Source organism: Glycine max, chromosome 17 (assembly GCF_000004515.6).
Source record: "Glycine max cultivar Williams 82 chromosome 17, Glycine_max_v4.0, whole genome shotgun sequence".
NCBI classification, from domain to species: domain Eukaryota; kingdom Viridiplantae; phylum Streptophyta; class Magnoliopsida; order Fabales; family Fabaceae; genus Glycine; species Glycine max.
The window spans coordinates 20,018,590-20,037,789 of NC_038253.2; the positions used below are offsets into that span (position 1 = coordinate 20,018,590).

Genomic DNA, 19,200 nt, shown 5'->3' on the forward strand with positions numbered 1-19,200 from the left:
TTTACTACTTGTGACAAATTTGCTACACTTGCCAACGAGTTAACAGTACCCAAAATGGGTCGCCAATATCGTGTCAGTCCCAAAAAAGGATGGGAAGGTGTGAATGTGCATGGACTATCGGGATCTAAACCGAGCCAGTCCAAAGGATAACTTTCCTTTATCGCACATCGATGTTCTTGTAGATAACACAACCAATTTTGCCCTATTCTTTTTCATGGATGGGTTTTCGGGTTACAATCAGATAAAGATGACATTAAAGGATATGGAAAAGACAACCTTCATCACTCTATGGGGAACCTTCTGCTACAAGGTGATGTCATTTGGGCTGAAGAACGTTGGGGCAACATATCAGTGGGCCATGGTGGCATTATTCCACGACATGATACATAAAGAGATCTAGGTCTACGTGGATGACATAATCGCCAAATCAAGGACGGAGGAGGAACACCTGGTCAATTTGCGGAAGTTGTTCGGGCGACTGCGTAAATACAGGTTAAGGTTGAATCCCGCAAAGTGTACGTTCGGGGTAAAATCCAGAAAATTGCTCGTCTTTGTCGTTAGCCAGAATGGAATAGAGGTGGATCCGCTGGAGCCACGTACCAAGAAGCAAGTCCGAGGTTTCTTGGGAAGGTTGAACTACATAGCGAGATTCATATCATAGTTAATCGACACCTGCGAGCCTCTTTTCAAATTATTGCGTAAAAATCAATTTGTCCAATGGAACGATAATTGTCAAGTGTCATTTGAAAGGATTAAATGGTGTTTGATGAATCCTCATGTGCTCGTGCCACCAATGCCCGGAAGACCTCTTATCCTATACATGACAATATTAGATTAGTTGATAGGGTGTGTGCTGGGACAGCACGACGAATCCGAAAGAAAGGGACGGGTCATCTATTACTTGAGCAAAAAGTTCAAAGTGTGCGGGATGAACTAGTCTTTGCTAGAGAGGACGTGTTGTGCCTTGGTGTAGGAAGCTCACTGTTTGAGGCAATATATGCTGAGTTACACTACTTGGTTGGTGTCCAAAATGGATCCCGTCAAGTACATCTTCAAAAAGAACACTCTCACTGGAAGTATAGCTCGATGGCAGGTTCTGTTGTCAGAATTCGACATTGTCAACGTCACTCAGAAGGCAACAAAGGGGAGTGCCTTGGTGGATTATGTAGCTCAACAACCCATCAATGATTATCAGTCGATGCATCTAGAATTCCCTGATGAGGATATCATAACCTTGTTTGAGGAGGAGGTCAAGGATGAGGATAAGGATAAATGGATTGCATGGTTTGATGGTGTGTCTAATGCACTAGGCCATGGGATTAGGGAAATATTGGTTTCCTCGGATAAACAATATATACCTTTCATGGCTAGGTTGTGATTCGACTGCACTAACAACATAGCAGAGTACGAGGCATGTGCTCTTGGGATCCGAGCAACGATCGACTTCAGGGTCAAGTTACTCAAGGTATACAGGGACTCAACATTGGTGATTCATCAGTTGAAAGGTGAATGAGAGACCTGGGACCACAAATTGGTGCCTTACCAGGCTTACATCAAGAAATTGATGGAACTCTTTGATGACATACCTTTCCATCACATTCCTAGAGAGGAAAACCAGATGGACGACGCCCTTGTTACTCTATCGTCCATGTTCAAAATGAGCCCTCACAGAGATTTTCCATACATCAAATTCAGATGTCATGGTGAGCCTGCATATTGTTGTTTGGTAGAAGAAGAAGAGGATGGTAAGCCTTGGTACTTCGATATCAAACAATACATTGAAGCCAAGGAATACCCGCCTAAGGCCTCTGACAATGACAAGAGGACGTTACGAAGGTTGGCAGCCGGTTTCCTTTTGAGTGGAAATATCTTGTACAAAAGAAACCATAACATGGTGTTGCTTCGATGTGTGGATGCAAGAGAGGCCGAACAAATGCTAGTGGAGGTGCATGAGGGATCCTTTGGTACACATGCTAATGGACATGCCATTGCCCGAAAGATTTTGAGGGTAAGGTATTACTGGCTCACCATGGAAAACGATTGTTTCGTTCATGTGAGAAAATGCCATAAGTGTCAGACCTTCGTTGATAATGTTAATGCTCCACCTGTACCATTGAATGTGTTGGTAGCATCATGGACTTTCTCAATGTGGGGCATAGACATGATCGGGGCCATCGAACCCAAGGCTTCAAACAAGCATCGCTTCATTTTTGTCGCCATTGATTACTTCACCAAATGGGTGGAAGCAGCTTCATATGCTAGTGTGACTAGAAATGTGGTGATCAAATTCATTAAGAAGGAGATAATTTACAGATATATGTTGCCCAGGAAGATCATCACCGATAATGCCACCAATTTAAACAACAAGATGATGAAGGAAATGTGTGAGGACTTCAAAATCCAACACCATAATTCCATGCTTTATAGGCCCAAGATGAACGGGGCAGTTGAGGTTGCCAATAAGAACATCAAGAAGATTGTTTAGAAGATGACTGTGTCATACAAGGATTGGCACGAGATTCTCCCCTTTGCATTGCATGGTTATCGAACTTCTGTGCGCACATCTACTGGGCCAACCCCTTTCTCTTTGGTGTATGGGATGGAAGTTGTGCTCCCGTTTAAGGTGGAGATTCCTTCTTTAAGAATCCTAGTAGAGTAAGGATTGGAAGAAGCAGAGTGGGCCTAGGAATTCTTTGATCAATTAAATCTTATCGAGGGTAAGAGATTGGCTGCCATGAGCCATGGGCGACTATATCAGAGCAGAGAAAAAAATGCTTTTGAACAAAAAGTATGCCCGCGTAAGTTCAGCGAAGGGGATCTTGTTCTGAAGAAAGTGCCATAGGTTCAAAAGGGTCATCGAGGTAAATGGGCCTGAACTATTGATGTGCCATCATTTTCTTCTATTTCTTAAACCCTTTTTGCACCATTTTAATTACTGATTAGTCTTAATTGTCAAATTAATTAGGCAGTTTTATTATTTGGGCTCATTTAGCTAATTTGATGTTTTTAATCTAATTTCAGGAATTAATGAAACATTGGGCTTAATCCGGATTTTGGTTGTGGACTTGAAGAGGGCAAATAAAGCAGCGTTTACCTTAGTTAATTTCTAATTAGGAGATTGCAATTTTATTTTATGTGGTTCAGTGCTTATTTTGTTTTGGGCAAGAATAATGTAATAGGGCCCAGTGACTTTGAGTGACTCTTTTAAATAGCAGCCTTGGGATTCGTGCAAGGCATTCTGTTAGGCTATTCATTATTTAGAGCACAGTTTAGGGTTTTTACGTTTTAGTTTACTGTTTACTTGAATGCAATTTCAGTTTCTCTACTTCTTATTGGAATTTCGTTTCTTGTTCCTTCTTCTGCTTTCATTTACGTTTTTGCTTTTATTGAATCTATGGAAGGCTAATTTTTCTGGTGTTGTTTCCTTCTGAGGACGAAGCTCAACTCTCTTTGAGGTTCTGTTTATAATGTAGCTTCCTGGCAGTTTTCCCTTCACCAATTAACCCACATTCGTTAATATTAATTTGTGATCGCTTGGTGTTCAATTAATTGCCTCTGAGCCTAACTTGCGTTCATGCTTAATGGACGAAGGGTTAATTGGTGTATGTGTTGCCTAATCACATATTGACAACCCTAAGTTGGTTTTCGCTTAGTAAATTAAAATAGGGTTAGATTAAGTGGTTAACTGTTAGGGGCGAATTCTCCATAACCTAGGACAAGAGAGTGGCTTCTTAATCAGAGGAAACAACCCGTTTTTAATACTATTAATTTCGTATTCTAGTTCGCTTGTTCTTTATTTCACAAAACAAACAACCCCCCCAATCGTTACTGTTACTGCAAGTATATTATGAACATTTGGTTTATCATTGCTCGTTGGGAAACGACCTAGGATCACTTCCTAGTTACTGCATTTTCATGTTTATTTGATTCGGGTACGACCTCGATCAAATTTGGCGCCGTTGCCGGGGAGCAGTGTCCAAAGGTTCATAATAGCTAGTGTCGTGTTAGTGTTTAATTCTTTCGTGTTTTATGTTTAATTGTTAGTGTGTGTGTTAGTGTCGTTTAGTGTCTTGGTATTTTGTTTAGTGCATGTTCTGTTTTAGTTTTTCTATTAAGCGCTTCCCCTGTTTCAGTTTTGGGTGTTTTTTTGTGAATAGTGTTTTGCGATGGATTTAGCGACCACTTTTGCTTGCGGCAAAACATAGTAGTAGTGGAAATCATGTAGCGACGGATTTTAGCGACCACCCTTGCTGAATTATTTGGGATTTTTTGTTTTAGTAGCTAGAGTTGTTATTTTTGGCTGAATTTTTTTGTGGTAACTTCTTTTAATCTATATTTTGTGAGAAAAATAGCTAGAGCCTTTAGTTTGGTCAGATTTGAAAGTTCCAAAAAAGTAGCAAATTTTATTTTTGTCAAAACTTCAAACGGCCATAACTTTTGTTCCGGTTATCAGAATCACAATTATTATATATGTATTTGGGGTAGAAAAAAATTTCCTATGCTGTGGCTGGCAGCCATAGGCCGGCTGAAGTCTCCATCATCCAAAAAAAGTGATTCTGTCAAAAGTTTTATATTTTTCAAGTTTTATTCTCTTATTTTTCTTAACCTACCATTTTTAGCTTCCATAGTTAGACTTTGAATTTTTGTTTGAAATTTTATGTGCTATCTTCTCATCATTTTATAAGGTTGCTCACAAAATTTCAAGTCATTTTGATATCATTTGAGGGTAGCTGTAGTTCAAATCTACACTTTTATTTACATGAGTAGACAACTAGTTGTGCATGCTGAATGTAGTGTATGACTAGAGGCAATCCATCTGACTTACAACCCTTTGATCCTGAGATAGATAGGACATTTCATAGATTAGTTAGGCATCATTTTGTACCTTTTGATCATCCTGAGCATTCCATTACTGGTGAGTCTGTGCATTCTGTTATTGGTGATTTTGAACACCCTGATTTTGAGCATTATAATTTTGAGCTTCTGATTTTGAACATTCTGAGAACATGGCACAACCTCCACCCCGTGAGAGGACTCTAAGGGAAATGGCTGCACCTGATTTCACCTACGAAAGCTTGTGCATCCAATACCCTGATGAGGATGTCCCATATGTTCTTAAAACTGGACTGATCCATTTGCTTCCAAAGTTTCATGGCCTTGCAGGTGAAGACCCGCACAAACATTTGAAAGAATTTCATATTTTCTGCTCCACCATGAAACCCCCAAATGTCCAAGAGGATCACATATTTCTGAAGGCTTTTCCTCATTCTTTAAAGGGAGTGGCAAAGGACTGGTTGTATTACCTTGCTCCAAGTCCATCACGAGCTGGGATGACCTCAAGAGAGTATTCTTAAGAAAAAAATTTCCCTGCATCCAGGACCACAACCATCAGAAAGGATATTTCAGGTATTAGACAACTCAGTGGAGAGAGCCTGTATGAATACTGGGAGAGATTTAAAAAACTATGTGCCAGTTGCCCTCACTGTCAGATTTCAGAGCAGCTTCTTCTCCAATATTTTTATGAAGGACTCAGTAACATGGAGAGAAGTATGATAGATGCTGCCAGTGGTGGAGTCCTTGGAGACATGACCCCTACTGAAGCCAGAAATTTAATTGAGAAGATGGCTTCCAACTCCCAACAGTTTAGCACCAGAAATGATGCTATAGTCATTAGAGGAGTGCATGAGGTAGCTACAAAATCATCTGCATCATCTGAAACTAAGAAGCTTGAAGGTAAACTAGATGCCTTGGTTAACTTGGTAACCCAGCTGGCCTTGAATAAAAAATTTGTACCTGTCGCAAGAGTCTGTGGTTTATGCTCCTCTGCTGACCACCATACAGACCTTTGCCCTTCTATGCAGCAACCTGGAGCAATTGAGCAGCCTGAAGCTTATGCTGCAAACATTTACAATAGACCTTCTCATCCTCAATAGCAAAATCAACCACAACAAAACAATTATGGCCTCTCCAGCAACAGATACAATCCCGGATGGAGGAATCACCCTAATCTCATATGGTCTAGCCCTCAACAACAACAACAACAACCTGCTCCTTCCTTCCAAAATGTTGTTAGCCCAAGCAGACCATACATTCCTCCACCAATCCAACAACAGCAACATCCCCAGAAACAACAAACAGTTGAGCCTCCTCCGCAACCTTCCCTCGAAGAACTTGTGAGGCAAATGACTATGCAAAACATGCAGTTTCAACAAGAGACCAGAGCCTCCATTCAGAGCTTAACTAACCAGATGGGACAATTGGCTACACAGTTAAATCAACAACAGTCCCAAAATTCTTACAAGCTGCCTTCTCAATCCGTCCAGAATCCCAAAAATGTGAGTGTCATTTCATTGAGGTCCGGAAAGCAGTGTCAAGGACCTCAACCAGTAGCACCTTCCTCATCCGCAAATGAACCTGCCCAACTTCACTCTACTCCAGAAAAAGATGATGAAAAAAATTTAAAGAGTAAGTTACCTAAAAATTTCTGTGCAGGTGAATCTTCCACTGGTAATTTTGATTTGCAGAAGCAGCATATCCCTCTTCCATTCCCTCCAAGAGCAGTTCCCAACAAAAAAATGGAAGAGGAAGAGAAAGAGATCTTGGAAACATTTAGAAAAGTAGAGGTAAGCATACCTCTGCTGGATGCAATAAAGCAAATTCCAAGATATGCTAAATTCTTGAAGGAGTTGTGCACTAATAAGCGGAAGCTTAAAGGAAGTGAATGAATTAGCATGGGCAGAAATGTCTTTGCATTGATTGGTAAATCTGTCCCCCAAATCCCTAAAAAATGTAAAGATCCAGGTACATTCAGCATACCTTGTATTATAGGGAATAGTAAGTTTGACAATGCCATGCTAGATTTAGGAGCTTCTGTTAGTGTTATGCCTCTGTCTATTTTTAATTCTCTATCTCTAGGTCCCTTGCAGTCAACTGATGTGGTAATTCATTTAGCTAATAGAAGTGTTTCCTATCCTGCTGGTTTCATAGAGGATGTCTTAGTTAGAGTTGGTGAACTAATTTTCCCTGTTGATTTTTATATTTTGAATATGGAGGAGAGATTTTCTCAAGGATCAGTTCCCATCATTCTAGGCAGACCCTTTATGAAAACTGCTAGAACTAAGATAGATGTATATGCAGGCACACTATCTATGGAGTTTGGTGATATAACTGTTCATTTTAATATTCTGGATGCTATGAAACACCCATCTAAAGATCTTTCTGCATTTCATGCTGAAATAATTGACCATGTTGTTGATGAATACATGACTGATCTTTATTCTAATCTACATGGCTCTCACTCTTCATGCATTGAGTCTGAAATTGTACTTGATCATAGGTCTGAATTTGATGCTGAGAGTGAATCTGAAATTGATATTGATTGCATGTCTGGTGGTGTTTTACCTCTTGAGATTGATTTTATACAGTTAGATAGAACTAACCATGTTTCAGGAAGTACATATACCTCTGACTTTCTTTATGAGGTACAGGCTGAGAAACCATCTCCTTCTACCACTATCCAACCGGCCACACCAGAATTGAAGCCTCTGCCATCAAATTTAAAATACGCTTACTTGGTTGATAGCAAAATTTTTCCAATAATTATATATGCCTCCCTTGTTGATGAGCAAGAGGAGAAGTTGTTATCTATTCCCATGAAGCATAAGAAGGCTATAGGCTGGACCCTGGCGAACATTCCTGGTATTAGCCCATCCATATGTATGCATCGAATAAATTTAGAGGATGGAGCTAAACCAGTAAGACAGCCATAGAGAAGACTCAATCCGATGATTCTTGATGTAGTGAAGAAGGAGATAACCAAGCTTTTGCAAGCTAGAATCATTTATCCTATCTCCGATAGCCAATGGGTGAGTCCCGTCCAGGTAGTCCCGAAGAAAACAGGCCTCACTGTGATAAAAAATGAGAAGGAGGAGCTGATTCCTACTCGAGTGCAGAATAGTTAGAGAGTCTGCATCGACTATAGGAGGCTGAACCAGGTTACCAAAAAGGACCATTTCCCCCTGCCATTCATTGACCAGATGCTTGAACGCCTGGCAGGTAAATCTCACTACTGTTTCCTTGATGGTTTTTCTGATTATATGCAAATCACTATTGCTCCTGAGGATCAGGAAAAAAACCACATTCACCTGCCCCTTTGACACTTTTGCCTATAGGAGGATGCCTTTCGGCCTGTGCAATGCCCCTGGTACCTTCCAGCGGTGCATGATCAGTATTTTCAGTAATTTTTTAGAAAATTGCATAGAGGTGTTTATGGATGATTTCACTGTATATGGATCCTCTTTTGATGTCTGTTTGGATAGTCTGGAAAGGGTTTTGAATTGATGCATTGAAACTAACCTTGTTCTAAATTTTGAAAAATGTCATTTTATGGTTGAGCAAGGTATAGTTTTAGGCCACATTATTTCCAATAAGGGCATTGAAGTAGATCCTGCAAAAATTTCTATTATATCACAATTTCCTTACCCCTCTTGTGTGCGAGAGGTGCGATCTTTTCATGGTCATGCAGGATTCTACACGCGCTTTATAAGAGATTTTAGTAAAGTAGCCCTTCCACTGTCCAACTTGTTACAAAAGGAGGTGGAGTTTGACTTTAATGATAAATGCAAAGAGGCTTTTGATTGCCTCATAAGAGCGTTGACTACCACCCTCATCATCCAGGCACCCGACTGAACAACCCTTTTTGAGCTTATGTGTGATGCATCAAATTATGCATTAGGGGCTGTCCTTGCTCAGAAAAATTAATAAATTGCCCAGGGTGATTAATTATGCATCTAGGACTTTAGATGCTGCCCAAGCGAATTATACTACTACTGAGAAAGAGCTTCTAGTCATAGTTTTTGCTCTTGAAAAATTTCGATTTTATTTGCTTGGTAGCCGCATTACTGTTTATACTGATCATGCAGCTCTAAAGTACTTGTTGAAGAAGGCTGATTCTAAGCCTACATTGATCCGATGGATGCTATGGCTCCAAGAGTTTGACTTGGAGATCCGTGATAAGAGCGGAGCACAAAATTTAGTTGCTGATCAGTTGAGTCGGATTGAACGTGTGTCTGATGAGGATTCACCCATTCGGGATGATTTCCCGGATGATCATTTGTATATACTGTATAGTATTTCTGACTCTCTTTCTACTCCCCGGTTTGCTAACATTGTCAATTATTTAGTTGCTTCTGTTTTTCCTCCCTTAGCATCGAAGGCTCAAAAAGATAAAATTAAAAGTGATGCTAAGCATTTTATTTGGGATGACCCCTACTTGTGGAAATTATGCAGTGATCAGGTCATTAGACGATACATTCCAGATCATGAGACTGACTCAGTCCTACAGTTCTATCATTCTTCCGCATCGGGAGGTCATCTGGGTGTTCAAAAGACAGCTCGTAAAGTGCTTGATTGTGGCTTTTATTGGCCCATCATCTTTAAAGATGCATGGAAGATTTGCAGCACTTGTGAGCAGTGTCAGAGAGCAGGAAGTACACTTACATGGCAACAACAAATGCCTTAGCAACCTATGTTATTCTGTGAGGTGTTTGATGTCTGGGGTATAGATTTCATGGGCCCTTTTCCTATCTCTTTTGGTTATGTTTACATTCTCCTTGCAGTTGACTATGTTTCAAAATGGGTGGAAGCCAAGCCCACTAGAACTAATGATGCTAAGGTTGTTGCAGATTTTGTCAGATCTAATCTATTTTGTAGGTTTGGAGTACCTAAAGCAATCGTTAGTGATCAAGGAACCCATTTTTGCAACAGAATAATGCATGCCTTGCCTAAAAAGTACGGGGTTGTACACAGGGTATCCACACCATACCACCCCCAAACAAACCAATGGACAGGCAGAAATTTCTAACAGGGAGATCAAGTGAATTTTAGAGAAGATTGTGCAGCCAAGCAGGAAAGATTGGAGTACCAGGCTTGATGATGCTCTTTGGGCACATCGGACTGCCTACAAAGCACCCATAGGAATGTCTCCTTATCGGGTTGTCTTTGGAAAGGCATGCCATCTTCCTGTGGAGATTGAGCACAAAGCATATTGGGCAGTGAAGACCTGCAACTTCTCTATGGATCAAGCTGGTGAAGAAAGAAAGTTGCAACAGAGTGAGTTAGATGAGATCCACCTAGAAGCCTACGAGAATGCCAAGTTCTACAAAGAAAAGACTAAGAAGTTCCATGATAGCATGATAATTATGAAGGACTTCATGGTTGGGGAAAAAGTGTTGTTGTATAATTCTAACTCATGAGGGGTAAGTTGAGGTCTAAGTGGATTGGTCCTTTTGTTGTTACTAATGTTTTTCCTTATGGTACAGTTGAGATCAAAAGCGACTCCACAAACAAGAGCTTCAAGGTCAACGGACATCGACTTAAGTCATTCCTCACAAACCCTTCTTTAGTGGACGTAGTGGTGGAAGATACTTCCCTAATCCACCCTACTCTTCCTCGACCATGACTTAGGGAGTTCTTCTTTTCCTATCTCCTTCTTTGCTTTTATTACACTTGTCTGATTCTATTTGATGGTTTAATTGTTTTTAATCATTTAATTGTGCTACATTGAGGACAATGTGTTGTTTAAGTATGGGGGGGAGTGTTCTTTGGTTTTGCTAGTTTTTTCGGTTTTGTTAATTTGTTAGTTGTGTTAATTTGTTAATGTTGTTAGTTTTGTTGGGTTTCTAGTTTAATATTTTGGGTCAATTCTGTGTGCATGTATGACTTTGCATGTTTTTCTTTGAATTATAGGATATGTTCAAGAAATGGGTAATTGTTTTGAAAATAAAAGTCTCTTGACATTTTGTGATTTGAAATCCTTGATTTTCCTCTACATGTCATGATAGTTTTGAAAGCTCAATTCGAAAGTGATAAGTTTACCTTTGTGAGAATTTGAGCCATCCATCATCATAATCATTTGGTGTGTTTTGCCCCCATTGATTGCTTGCACAATAGCCTTGGCTTGATTCTTGTTGATGCTTCCTATTTCACATGCATATTTGGAAATGATTTAGGCAATTTTGTTCTTATAAGCCTCAAGCCAAATGGACTTACCTTGAATTAATTCCTTTGTTAACCCTTTTGAGCCTTGTTTCCCTTTCCTTGTTTTGAAGCTCACTACAAGCCTTAAGTGAAAAACCATGATATCACCATATCCTTAAGGAATTTTGGAGCTTTGGAATTGTTTTGGGAATAAGTGTGGGGGGTTTTTGTTTCATTGGATAACATGTTTTGTTGGCTATGCTACATGACGTATTTTGGGCCATACTTGATGTACAGTGTATATTGGTTAAATGTTGGACATGTTGAATGAGATGTTGTTTCTTAAATGCTACAGAGCAAAAAAAATCGAAAAAGAAAAAGAAAAGCAATAAAGTTGAGTGAATAAGATCTTAAATGAAAAAAGAATGATGAGACTCTTGGTTCTACTCTTTATGTTTAAATTTTATCTTTAGGTCTTCTTATTTTTTTCTTTTTTGTTAATATGCACTTATTCCCCATTGCTCGCCTATTCCTTTGGGATTTAGCCACTTATTCCATATTTTTTCCTACCTTGTCCTTGGCCCCATTACAACCTTAAAAGACCTTTTGATCCTCATGTGCTTGTGTTTATGGGTTGATTGTCAATTTTAGAATCTTGCCAAGTTTATGTGGTGTTGGTTTTCATGGGTGCTTTGAGGGTAAATAGTAGCCTAGACACTTGAGTAGACACTTGAGAGATAGAACACATATCTTGTGAGGCTTTATCACTTTTCATTCTTGAGCTGATTAACTATCTTGCCATGATAGGGTTGCTTGGGTGATTTTCATGAATGTCTTGACTTCTCGGATCTCTTCATGTTAGATGTTACCCATTCCTTTTATTCCTTGATGTTCATTGAGAAATATGTGAATGTTCTTGTTTGTCTCTCTTTGATATCCTTGGATTTTGTTCTTTGTTTCATTTTGCCCAGGAGTGCAAAAGGCTAAGTATGGGGGTTTTTGATGTGTCATCATTTTCTTCTATTTCTTAAACCCTTTTTGCACTATTTTAATTACTAATTAGTCTTAATTGTCAAATTAATTAGTCTGTTTTATTATTTGGGCTCATTAAGCTAATTTGATGTTTTTAATCTAATTTCAGGAATTAATGAAACATTGGGCTTAATCCGGATTTTGGTTGTGGACTTGAAGAGGGCAAATAAAGCTGTGTTTACCTTAGTTAATTTCTAATTAGGAGATTGCAATTTTATTTTATGTGGTTCAGTGCTTATTTTGTTTTGGGCCAGAATAATGTAATAGGGCCCAATGACTTTGAGGGACTCTTTTAAATAGCAGCCTTGGGATTCGTGCAAGGCATTCTGTTAGGCTATTCATTATTTAGAGCACAGTTTAGGGTTTTTACGTTTTAGTTTACTGTTTACTTGAATGCAATTTCAGTTTCTCTACTTCTTATTGGAATTTCGTTTCTTGTTCCTTCTTCTGCTTTCATTTACGTTTCTACTTTTATTGAATCTATGGAAGGCTAAGTTTTCTGGTGTTGTTTCCTTCTGAGGATGAAGCTCAACTCTCTTCGAGGTTCTGTTTATAATGTAGCTTCCTGGCAGTTTTCCCTTCACCAATTAACCCACATTCGTTAATATTAATCTGTGCACGCTTCGTGTTCAATTTGTAAATCATGAAGATTTTGATGATGTCAAGAAGAATTAAGAATTTTCTTGAGAAAGGGGGAGAATGTAAATCATGCAAGCTTTGATGGTGTTGAGAAGAAATCACATGTTTGTCATCATCAAAAAGGGGGAGAATGTGAATGTATGCATACATGATTTTGATGATGCCAAAGAAGAACCAAACAAGGCTGCTTCAAATGATAAGCATTTGCTTCAAGAATAATTCAAGATTGCTTCAACAAACAAAGCCTTATTTCAAGATTCACTAAAGACCAAGCCTTGCCTTAAAACAAAGTGCTTTCAAGACATGGAAGGCTCTGGTAATCGATTACCAGGAAGTGTAATCGATTACCAGAAGACAGGGTTGAGAAATAGCTGTTGAAAAAGGTTTTGAATTTGAATTTTCAACATGTAATCCATTACCATATGTCTGTAATCGATTACCAGCAACGGAACTTTGGAAATTCAAATTCAAAAGTCATAACCCTTCAAATTATAACTGTGTAATCGATTACACAAACATTGTAATCGATTACCAGTGGAAAGTTTTCAAAAAATCTGCCAGCAGTCACATCTTTTCATTAGATTTGTGAATGGCAATCAAAAGCCTATAAATAGGTGACTAGGGCACGAATTAAAGAGAGAGTTTTGCTTGGCAAAAATGTCTTATCCTCTCAAAAGAAAATGAGAGAGATTCCAAGAGAACTTCATTGTAAAATGCTCTCTCAAGAACTCTTGGGCAAACACTTGCAAATCCATTAAGAGTTCATCCATGGATCTTCATTGTAATATTCTTCTCTTGAAGAGAGAATTCTTCTTCCATTCTTCTTACTCAATGAAATTAATTATGGGACCGAGGGTCTCTTGAGTTGTAAGGATTCCTGAACACAAGGGATGGGTTGTCCCTGTGTGGTTCAGAAGTTGTAAAGGATTTTACAAAGATAGTGGAAATCTCAAGTGGGTTGCTTAAGTATTGGACGTAGGCACGAGTTGTGGCCGAACCAGTATAAAACTGTGTTTGCATTCTCTCTTCCCTTATCTCATTTATGTTATTGCAATCAATTTTGCCTTGCATGTTTATAGAACATTATTAAATTGATTGTTGTTGCTTCTTCTGCATTCTAAGCCTATCTCTCTTAAGATTATTCAGGCCACAAGGTCTAACACAATTAATTGCCTCTGAGCCTAACTTGCGTTCATGCTTAATGGACAAAGGCTTAATTGGTGTATGTGTTGCCTAATCACGTATTGACAGCCCTAAGTTGGTTTTCGCTTAGTAAATTAAAATAGGGTTGGATTAAGTGGTTAACTGTTAGGGACGAATTCTCCATAGCCTAGGACAAGAGAGTGGCTTCTGAATCAGAGGAAACAACCCGTTTTTAATACTATTAATTTCGTATTCTAGTTCGCTTGTTCTGTATTTCACAAAACAAACAACCCCCCCCCCTCCCCCAATCGTTACTATTACTGCAAGTATATTATGAACATTTGGTTTATCATTGCTCGTTGGGAAACGACCTAGGATCACTTCCTAGTTACTGCATTTTCATGTTTATTTGATTCGGGTTCGGCCTCGATCAACTATGAAGGGTCGTTTGTTGTGAAGAAGGATTTCTCCGGAGGAGCATTGCTGCTTATGATCATGAATGATGAAGAGCTGCCTTCGCCTGTGAATTCTAACATCGTCCAGCGGTATTACCCGTAATGCTTGGGGCAATTCGAAGGCTCCATGTATAGGCCTCCTCAAGGACTCATTAGGATCTTCATGTCTTAAAATTTTTGTAGAACGTAATCGCAACATTAATAAATATGGATTAATGATTTGCATCTCTCCCTCCAGTGTTGTATCCTTTGCATTTTTTATTGTCTTTAAGAACGTACACTCTCGTTCTTGCTCACTAACATGACTGATATTCTAGAGCCATTCGGCATATTCAGTAAGGGTTCCATAAGCGTTAAGTATAATTGAACACAACAACACCCGTTAGTTATTATGTTTAATGTTTGATCATAAACATGCATGCATCTGCATCTTATCATCAAGGGATCCTGCAAATCGGAAAATGAATGAAGAGTCATTTTGGGTGATGGTCAGCACCACACCAACTTGGGTAAGCCTAGGGGCAAGTGGAAAGGTGATACAAGCATCTTCTAGTATTTTTTTCACATTTGCATGTTAACACTTTCTTTGTCAAAGCATTAGGGCAGGTGCCAACAGGTGCTAGGTCCATGATAAGATCAATCACACCAAATGGGGGGTTAGGGAGGATGAGATGGCGAAGTATTGATCACCACCCCGTGTCCGGCTAAAGACGTTAAAGAAGCGCTCCTAGGAGGCAACCTAGTATCAAAATGTTTGGTGCTTTATTTATTGTTTTCTTTGCAATATTTGAGATAAGTTATGTGCAAACCCATGATCAAAATGCTTGGATTGGTGGCTGCAATGGATGGCTCTAGTCCTATCCTTCATTTTGTTGTAAATTTGCATGTCATGTTGCTCCTTATCCCTCATTTATACATGTTTTGACATGTGCACACCAACTGTTTGATGAAATGCCACAATGACTATTCCATGTGTTGTTTAGAAATTAGAATAAGTAATGAAATTTATGCATGTCCAGCCATCATTTTAGATGTATGATCAACTTAGGTTGTTGAAATTAAATGCCAAGGGTATGAACTAAGCTTGAAGTTTTGGACATTGCTTTAGATGCAATTACATGAGTCACATGAATGCTTAAAATTGTTTGGTTTGAATTGGCCTAAATGTTGGTTAAACTTGTTGCACTATGGTGGGTACATTGCAACTAAATTACTGTAGAATATCAAATTCTTTCTTTCAAAATGATACACACTAAGTTGTGATTTGTTTTATTAGTTGTATGGTAACACATGTAATTAGTAAAAACCACACAAAATTGATTGACTTCTTGGTTGCTATACTTGGATAACTAAAATAATGATTACGTATTTCATGCAAAATAATTTTTTATGGATGTGTCTTTGTAGGCAATGGCTCCGAAGGCCGCCGCAGGGGAGGGATCTAGTGCGGCCCCGCAAGCGAAGATTGAGTTGAACGAACACCGTTTCCAAAGCGAGCAGCATCAGCGCCGTTTCAAAGCGATTAAGGATTAGTCTTTTTTTATGTAAGCTCCATTGGAGCTTGTAGGCCTAGGATCTTCTTCATCAATGGATTCCTTTGCTTCTTGGAAGATGAATGACAGCGGAATGGAGAAGGAAGAGAGAGAGGAGACACCACTTCAAGGAGAAGATGAGTCTAGAAGAAGCTCACCACCATAGGAGGTCATGGATAAGAGCTTGGAGGAAGAAGGAGATGAATGGAGGGAGAAGGAGGGAAGAGCACGAAATTTTGTGCTCTAAAAGAGCTCTGAAATCTGAAGTTTAATATTCAAATGATCAATGTTCCAAAAAATGCACACACATGACCTCTATTTATAGCCTAAGTGTCACACAAAATTGGACGGAAATTTGAATTTCAATTCAAATTTCACTTGAATTTGAAATTGAATTTGTAGAGCCAAACTTTGGAGCCAAAATTTCACTAATTATGATTAGTGAATTTTAGTTATGGTTCAGCCCACTAATCCAATATCAATTCCAAGATTCTCCACTAAGTGTTCTTAGGTGTCATGAGGCATGTAAAGCATGAATGACATGCACAAAGTGTGACTATATGATGTGGCAATGGGGTGTAGTATGCAAATGCTCTCCTCCCCCTCTAAAATTTAATTGGATTGGGCTTCTACCAATTCAATTAAATTTATTTCCCAACACACACATCAAATATTCACTTAGTGCATGTGAAATTAAAAAACTACCCCTAATTCAAAAACTAGTATAGGTGCCCTAAAATACAAGGGCTGAAAAATCCTATATTTCTAGGGTACCCTACCTACATTATGGAGCCCTAAATACAAGGACCAAATATAATGACATCTTAGTCTAATATGTACAAAGATAATTGGACCCAACTTTGGCCCGTGGGCTCAAAAATCTACCCTGAGATTCATGAGAACCCTAGGGCCTTCTTCAGAAGCTCTAGCCCAATCCTCTTAGAGCCTCTTGCTCATGGCTCTAGTGACTGGTCCCTTCCTAGGGAGGATTGCATCACTTTCCTTAGAGAGAGGCGTGCCCAACTAAGGGAAGGAGAGTACACAGAATTCCAGGAAAAGGTTGCCAGGAGGCAGTGGACCCAACTGACAAAGCCCATGGGTAAGTATGACTCTAAGATAGTCATGGAGTTCTATGCAAATGCCCTGCCCACGGAAGAAGGAGTCATGGATAAGCGTTCCCAGGTGTGGGGCCAATGGATCTCATACGATGAAGATGTTATCAACCAATTCCTGGGGCATCCTTTGGTCCTAGAGGAGGGACAACATTGTGAATACACCGAAAGAAAAAGCCAGGTCTCAGGTTTTGATGAAGAAGCCATAGGCTAGCTACTATGCTCCCCGGGATAGGACTTTGCATGGAGCGTGACATGAAGGCGGATATGGATCATGCTCACTAACATGACCTAGATCTGGATGGCACTTCTCCTTAGCAACATCCTTCCTAATGACCATAATTTTGATCTCTTGCTGCCTAAATGTTAGTTGGTCTATGCTATCCTGACCTAGATCAGTGTTCATGTAGCACACCTCTAAGACACCTAGTGGACCCAAAAAAGTCCAATAGGGCACTGGGATTTCCAGCATTGATCATAGGTCTCTTCCAATTCTATGGGGCACCAGTTACATCCACAAAGATCATTCGACCTCCTATTAACAAGTCTTTTATTGAGAAGTATTCCATGCCAAGGCAGGCATAGCAACTGAGGTAGGAGCAACAGCAGCAATCGGTTGCAGACGCACCTCCGTCACCTCCACATCAGCCACCATCTCCAGAGTCCATCTCAGCTCACATGCAGAGGATGAAGCTCTACATGCAGCATTTGGCTAATCAGTAGGCGGCCAACCATAGGGGCCAGGTGCAATTGAATGATAGCTTTTATCAGTTTACACTGCACCAGCAGCGCCAGGACCCCAACCCTTACCCGTGGCCTACTCCCGAGCAATTCAGGGTCACTGTTGCATGGCCTGGGGACAAGCCTAATTTTCAAGCGAGGCTAGGTCCCACAAAGGTCCCAGGAGATGGAGATGAAGACATGGTAGATGTGATGGATTTCTTCCTTTGAAGAAACTAAGCCTCTTGACCAGGACCTTCTAAATTTGTGAACTTGTCTTTGCCTTATTTATCACTTTCAGTATTTTTTTATGTTATTTCGTTGTGATGATTGTTTGAAACACAAAAATAAACAAAAAAAAAACTTTTGCATGGTTTCATTTCTATTTTTTGCGCGCCCTTTGTTCTGTTGATAGTGTAGTCTCAGATTACAACTTTCCCTAGGTTTCAAACTTTTCCTAAAAAAAACTAGCATGTTTTTTTTTATAAAAAAAACAAAAAACAATCACCAATTTTCTTATGAAAGTTTGTGGATCAAAACATAACAAAAATGGTTTTTGAAAAAATGTGTACCTAGAGGGTGAAAATAATGAAAGACTTTCCCGAATGCCAAAATGGACTCAGATGTTTTGCATGGACTTTGTCATACCCTAATTTCGTCCGGGGACCTTTGCTTGATGACATGCGACTTTTCTTTGGTCCTTGTGAGGTGCTTGGCACCCATCATTAGGCAATTTGTGAAATTCCGGGACATGCCGAAAAACAAAAGAAAATATTGATGCACAATCCGTAAGGTTCCGTGACACACCGGAAATCAAATGGAAGCATCGTTGCACAAATAAGTGAGGTTCCGTAACGTTCCGTAAGTCAAAAAGGGGATGATTATGTAATCCACAAGGTTCCGTAACATTACGGAAAGAAAACAAGTATCGTTACGAACTTCGTAAGTTTCCGTAACTTTACGAAAAAAGAATCACCAAAAAAAGGGCAGGAGGGTGTACTTAGTAAAAATGGGGGTGCAAATAGCAACCAGGCCCACTTGGGCCCTCCAGAAGATTCCTCCAGAAGGCTGTTGTTTCTGGAGGAAGCAACCCTGCTCGCCTGGGCGAGCTGGGCGGCAAGCATCTCCCCTATTTTGCTATAAATAGGGGAGGAAGTGAGAAGGAAAAGGGTTCAGCCCCTTAGGCACTTCTCTCTCTTTCGAATTTGCTTGGAAAAATTGTTTCCGTGAAGAAAATCTAAGCCGAGGCGCTTTCGAAACGTTTCCGTAACGTTTTCCGTGAAGAATTTCGCAAAGGTTTCAACCGTTCTTCGACGTTCTTCATTCGTTCTTCATCGTTCTTCGATCTTCAACGGGTAAGTACCTCGAACCAAGCTTTTCGATTCATTCTATGTACCCGTGGTGGTCCACATCGTGTTTTGTGTATTTTTATTCTCATTTCATTTACTTTTTTATACCCCCTTTTGACGTGCTTAAGCCATTTTACTTAAGTCATTTCTCGCTTAACTTAAAAATAAAATAAATTTCCACCGAACGTTTGAATTGTATTATCCGTTAACTTCGGTTAAAATAACTTCCGACCGTTCGGTC

At 39.6% G+C, this 19,200-nt stretch overlaps 1 protein-coding gene and 1 non-coding gene across 2 annotated transcripts; one reads left to right on the forward strand and one right to left on the reverse strand.

Moving 5' to 3' along the window:
- The first annotated feature begins 1,030 nt into the window (after window positions 1-1,030).
- Window positions 1,031-15,779, forward strand: LOC102666830 (uncharacterized). The gene is made up of 4 exons (XM_006601455.1): window positions 1,031-1,292; window positions 1,404-1,465; window positions 1,547-2,278; window positions 15,654-15,779. The coding sequence occupies exons 1-4, from the start codon at window positions 1,031-1,033 to the stop codon at window positions 15,777-15,779; spliced, it is 1,182 nt and encodes a 393-aa protein (XP_006601518.1).
- On the reverse strand, window positions 5,385-5,491 carry LOC113000058 (small nucleolar RNA R71). Its single transcript, XR_003265330.1, has one exon. It is a non-coding gene; the product is annotated as a small nucleolar RNA R71 (small nucleolar RNA).
- Window positions 15,780-19,200: the final 3,421 nt, after the last annotated feature.